Source organism: Adelges cooleyi, unplaced genomic scaffold (genome assembly GCF_023614345.1).
Source record: "Adelges cooleyi isolate 19-005CV unplaced genomic scaffold, UGA_ACOO_1.1 ACOO_flye_CR_arks_rails_tigmint_CR_PRNA_376, whole genome shotgun sequence".
Lineage (NCBI taxonomy): Eukaryota > Metazoa > Arthropoda > Insecta > Hemiptera > Adelgidae > Adelges > Adelges cooleyi.
In genome coordinates, this window is record NW_026096053.1 from 5,804,960 (window position 1) to 5,810,271 (window position 5,312).

Sequence of the window (5,312 nt, forward strand, 5' to 3'; positions counted from 1 at the left end):
GCCCATTAGGTGTAGCACATATTCAGAACGCGAGTTCCGAATTTATATAATCGATTTAAACTAATTTCTTGACCTTTCTAACTGATCTTGACCTATTCAGCGAAGTACCTATTATACGTATTGTATAATGATCTGTAGAATTCATAATACACCCGCTAAGCTTATAAGTTATGTCTATTATGTTATATACCTATAGGCTATACGATCTATATACATTTTAAGTAGGTACTTATGTGCGAAGTAAGCGGACATTAACTTGTCTATGTCTTTTCCATTTTGAACTAATAAAATATAGCACATGAAGTAAAATCCGTATACCTACAAAAGGCATTGAATCAAATGTAAACAAAATAATATTAGAAGTAATAAAAATCCGTAGGCATTGCCTTTCCAATGCAATTACTGAATTTAGACTTATGAAATTGTATAATTTAAATAAGAACCTATATAATAAATTGTTTTCATAAAATACACTTAGTGTGAAAAAACAACTAATTAGACGATAGTTGCGCTTATTTAAGTGTGAAAGGGAAATTATAAGAGAAATTCTATTGAGGACGAAATACTGATTAACAGTAGATTTTTTTCAATAATAAATAAACAATACTATTTGATTTATTAATAACTAAAAAATAATAATTCCAAAAAATTCGTTTTTAGAAACAAGTACCACGAGTCTTGAATAACGAATTATTTCAACATTTCTTTTTAAACATAATTAGGAATATATTCCTTGTTAAATTAAATAGAAACAAAAATAATATTAACCCTTTTTACTTAGGTTCATAAGTACATAGATTTCGTAGATCGCTAATTCACTTTTTATAGTGTTAACTTTTATACTTTTCAATATAAATCGAATTTAGTAATTTTGTTTAGAGTACGAGTTTGTTACGAGTTTACCTTTTGAATATAATATCATTTTCAAATTTGTTTAAGGTATTCAAAAATTAATTGCCCGTTTTAAAAAATAATCTATTTAAATTTTTTCCTCTAATGTATGTGGTTTTTGGCGCTTGAGATTTTGATGAAACAAGATTTTACTACCTGCCCAACCTAACCTTAACTTACTAGCGATTAGTTGAGAAAAAAATATTGAAAATAATAGAAATGGTAAGATAAGAATGATTTTTTTAAGAGTGGACGAAAAGTTGGAACATTTTGTTTTATCTAGACTTGCTCAAAATACTATCACAAAGAAATTCAGTAAAAATTAACTACCTCAAGTTAAATAAAAGCAAAGAAATACTTTATATTAATGGACTTAACGGAAAGATTTTATGCCACCACACTTAACGAGATTTCTTAACAAATTCATTATTCCGAGACAGGTCAGATCTGGACTCCTTAATCCAGGTTAGACATTTTCTAGCCTTATCTGTTCAGTCATTTGTCCTTACAAAACTTTTGAAAATAAAGCCAAGGTTAAGTGTGAACAAAAATAGCACTATAAAGGAAAAACTTAAATACCCCATTTTTAGACAACTTCAACGTAAATTCAATTATCAAAATGGTTTATATAAAATAAAATAAAATAATTTTGAAAAAAAAAAATTTTTATTTACATTTAAGAATGAGTTCACATAAAAAACCACTTAAATAAAATAAACAACATTATCACCATTACTTAAATCTAGACAGTAGTTTTTAACCTTTTTTTATTTTTTTGTTTTTTTGAATCGTCTAGTTTTCTTTTTCCTTTTATCGCAACCAATTTAATTGTATCTTCATTTTTTAAATTATGTTTTGTTGATACTTTATTTTTAACAGGTTTCTTTGATTTGGCAATGTTTCCTTTACCATTTACAGATTCATCTTCAGACTTTGAATCATTTTTATCTATTTTTGTAGGTCTACAAATAATGACGAATATTTAATATTGGACAATATCCCACAGCGTCTAAACTGGGTACTTACTTATGATACCTATGAGGCTTTGCTCTAATTTCATCTCTATTAATGGACTGTTTTTCTAATTTTCTTCTGGTATTTTTGTGTAATTTTTTCATTTCCAACATGTAATCTGGAACTGGACACCCTGAATCTTTCATGACAGTAGCAATACTATAACAGGTACAGTTTATTTTACATAGCAAAATACCATACAAAAATCCAATAATTATTGAAATTAAAATAAATATGCCCAGGTTTGGTCTTATCTTAATTATTTAACTCAATATAAACGCGGTTGGAATCCGGTCATGGGCGGTCTCGCTTACTGGCAGGGCAACCTGACTAACAGTAGAGACTGCGCTATGTATGGTAGAAATACCATGCGCCCCCCTCGGCGACCGAACTAGGCCCCAATAGGGCCTACTCCTGGTCAAAATGCCATATCCTAAAAATAAAGAAGTATAAACACCTTCTAAGCATGGGTTTATCGTCGTTGGTGAAGAATGTAACAGCGTTGCCAGGACGTCCAGCTCTGCCAGTTCGTCCAATTCGATGAATATAAGAAATGGCAGAAGAAGGAAAGTCATAGTTTATTACCAAGTTAACTCCTTTAAAGTCAATACCTCGACCCATCAACTCGGTACAAATTAATACCCAAATTTTTCCTTCGCGAAAGGCTTTTACAGTATTGTCCCGCTGAAAACAAATAAAAACACGACAAACGTTTTATGGTATATTTTTAACGTTTGATATTATGATACAGTTGCCTAAGAGAAAGTGGGTATAAATGAAGACACAATGTAAATATTTAAATATTTTGTATTGTTAATTAAAACTAAATTTGTATTAATAATGATACCTGTTGTTGAGTTCGATCAGCGTGTATTACGTCTACATTAATCCCATCGTAAATTAGTTCACTAAATAGTTCTTTTGCTCGTTCTTTAGACTGCAAGAAAATCAAAACTGGAGGCGATAATCCCTAAAAATGATAAACTAGTATACATAAAATTCTAACATCAGTAATCAGAATTTTGACATTACTTTTTTAACAAGATCTCTCATTGCAATTAACTTGCCTTCTTCATTTCCAACAAATACTAAATCCTGTTTAACTGTTGTGGCTGTAGTGTTTCTAAAACAAAACAATTTGGTAAAAACTAACAAAACAACTCTGACTCTCTTCTCTGCAATGGTACATTATAATCAAATACAAATTTTGCTAACCACTTACCTATTACCAACCGACACCGATATTAGACCATCAAGATTTTTTTTAGACCATTTTGCTACCTCTACAGTATATGTAGCGCTAAACATAGCTCTTTTTGTACTTGGACCACACGCTTTGTATATTGTTGCGAGTTGATCTCTGAATCCCCTCACACCAGTTTCAAACAGTTTATCCGACTCGTCTATAACCAACCACTCAACACTGCAAACCAAAAACACTTGTTGAAATTAGTTTTCATACTCGATTAAATATGAATATTTTACAACTACAATACATTACTTGTTTAGCTCAACGGATGGTGGGTCTTGCTGCAATAAAAACACTAGACGATTGGGAGTTGCTATTAAAATATCTAACATTAAAAAAAAATAAGTATAAATTAACCCATTGCAATACAACCATTAGAAGAAAATTATTTTGCTTACCAAACTTTTGTGTAGTTTTAGGATTAAATTTCTCTTTATCTTTAGTGATTTTTGTAAATGTCTGAGCTCGCAGTCCAATACCTTCACACAATCTCATGCATTCTCTAAATTCAACATGGATAGTTTGACAAGTTGTTCAAGTTTTAACATTTAACTCACTAAAATCTAATATACATACCTAAACGTTTGCTTAGCTAACTCTCTGGTAGGACTGACAATTAACGCTCGGATTCCAGTGTTCATAGGTTTTTTCAAATGATGTATAATGGGTACCAAGAACGCAGCCGTTTTACCTGACCCAGTCGGTGCACAAGCAAATATCTGTCTGTTCTACAAATAATACTACACATTACTTATTACTCATTAGTGTAAATTTGACGATAACACAAAACACGTAACATCAGAGTACATTTACTTTACCAAACACTTTTTTTTTCTGTTAAACTATAATGTTCTTACGCAGATTTTGGATTTAAAATTAGAAATCTAGCCAGTTGAAAAGTTATAGTAACAAATTTGACGATTATTGACACACAAGTGAAAAACCTTGCTCTTTGCGTTCACTTTATTTGTGTTTTTTTAAATGAACTTGAAAAGTTTTTAATTTAATTTTAAAAACTGATTGATGTACATTTTATTTACTATTTAATAATAATTTTGTTTTTTTATTGTTTCTAATCAAAATAACACCAGATATTGTTTTATTTGTTATAAATGTACAAATAAAAAGGATTTTGGATAAATTAAAATATTTCCATATACTGGTTAAATAAAAATTAATGAATCTCACTTGTAACATGATTGGTATTGCTTGAGATTGTATAGGTGTTGGTTCGTTGTAACCAGACTTAAAAATGTTTTCAATCAAGACCGGACTCAAAGAATACGTCGTTTTCATGTTTTCGAATGTTGACAACAAAACGGGAACATTGTTACCCACGGTTTTTATTTTTATTTGTTTTTCTTTCGACTTTTCATTCTAGAAAAATACAAAACAAACAAATGTTTATTTTTTTTATTTAAATGCATAAGATTTTAAAAGTATTTATTTACGGATACGCTACTTAACAGCGTATCTATTTACTATAACTTCATTCATAAATATTTTTCAAAATAATTTCTCAAAACGGCTATTCATAATCTTACTTCATCCAGCATTACACGCGGCGGTTTTTTAAACTTGGCACCAACAGATAATTTTTTAAAAATGTCAAATGAATCCATTTCTAAAAAACAACAACCGTATTTTTATGTACTAAAGAGTAAAGAATAAAATATATAACATAATTATTCGGGAAATAATTCAATTTGTAAGTTAAAATAACACGACACACGTGCGATTTGCAAGAAATGCGATATTTCATATCAACTTTTGTTATTTGTTTGTGATAATAAATTGTTATCATGTTATGTGTGACAGGTTAACAGCATAGAATAGACCAAGGCAAAAAAGTGACGACCATTTTGTAAAAAAATGTAGTATTATCAATTGACAATTATGTATTACCTATATCTATACACGACTAAAAATATTAATGTATAGTATACATATAACATTATGTGATATAACATTATGTCAGTGGTATAGACTATAGTGATATAGTGGTCAGTGGTGTAGGTGTAGACTGTGGCCTAGAACTTGTCAAGAAGTACAAATTATGATTTGAAAAAAATTATTTAAGTTTTTTACAATTAAAAGAATTTGTGAGTTTTAGCTGAATATTTCTTCACGCAAGTCTCTGAAACCGATAAACGGGTTT

The 5,312-nt window shown here is 29.5% G+C and overlaps 1 protein-coding gene across 1 annotated transcript; it reads right to left on the bottom strand.

Moving 5' to 3' along the window:
• Nucleotides 1-1,587: 1,587 nt before the first annotated feature.
• LOC126840545 (probable ATP-dependent RNA helicase DDX52) lies at nt 1,588-4,908 on the bottom strand. The gene is made up of 11 exons (XM_050576375.1): nt 4,699-4,908; nt 4,343-4,531; nt 3,731-3,882; nt 3,553-3,656; nt 3,407-3,479; nt 3,128-3,328; nt 2,938-3,028; nt 2,753-2,875; nt 2,363-2,589; nt 1,918-2,064; nt 1,588-1,853 (listed from the first exon to the last, which is right to left on the bottom strand). The coding sequence occupies exons 1-11, from the start codon at nt 4,774-4,776 to the stop codon at nt 1,634-1,636; spliced, it is 1,605 nt and encodes a 534-aa protein (XP_050432332.1). The 5' UTR covers nt 4,777-4,908; the 3' UTR covers nt 1,588-1,633.
• Between the last annotated feature and the right edge of the window lie 404 nt (nt 4,909-5,312).

Coding starts and splice junctions, on each gene's coding strand:
- LOC126840545 (XM_050576375.1), bottom strand. CDS start 4,776: ATGGATTCATTTGACATTTTTAAAAAATTATCTGTTGGTGCCAAGTTT. Junction 3,883..4,342: donor CAATACCAATCATGTTACAA/GTGAGATTCATT, acceptor TATTATTTGTAG/AACAGACAGATATTTGCTTG. Junction 3,657..3,730: donor TTAGCTAAGCAAACGTTTAG/GTATGTATATTA, acceptor TGTTGAATTTAG/AGAATGCATGAGATTGTGTG.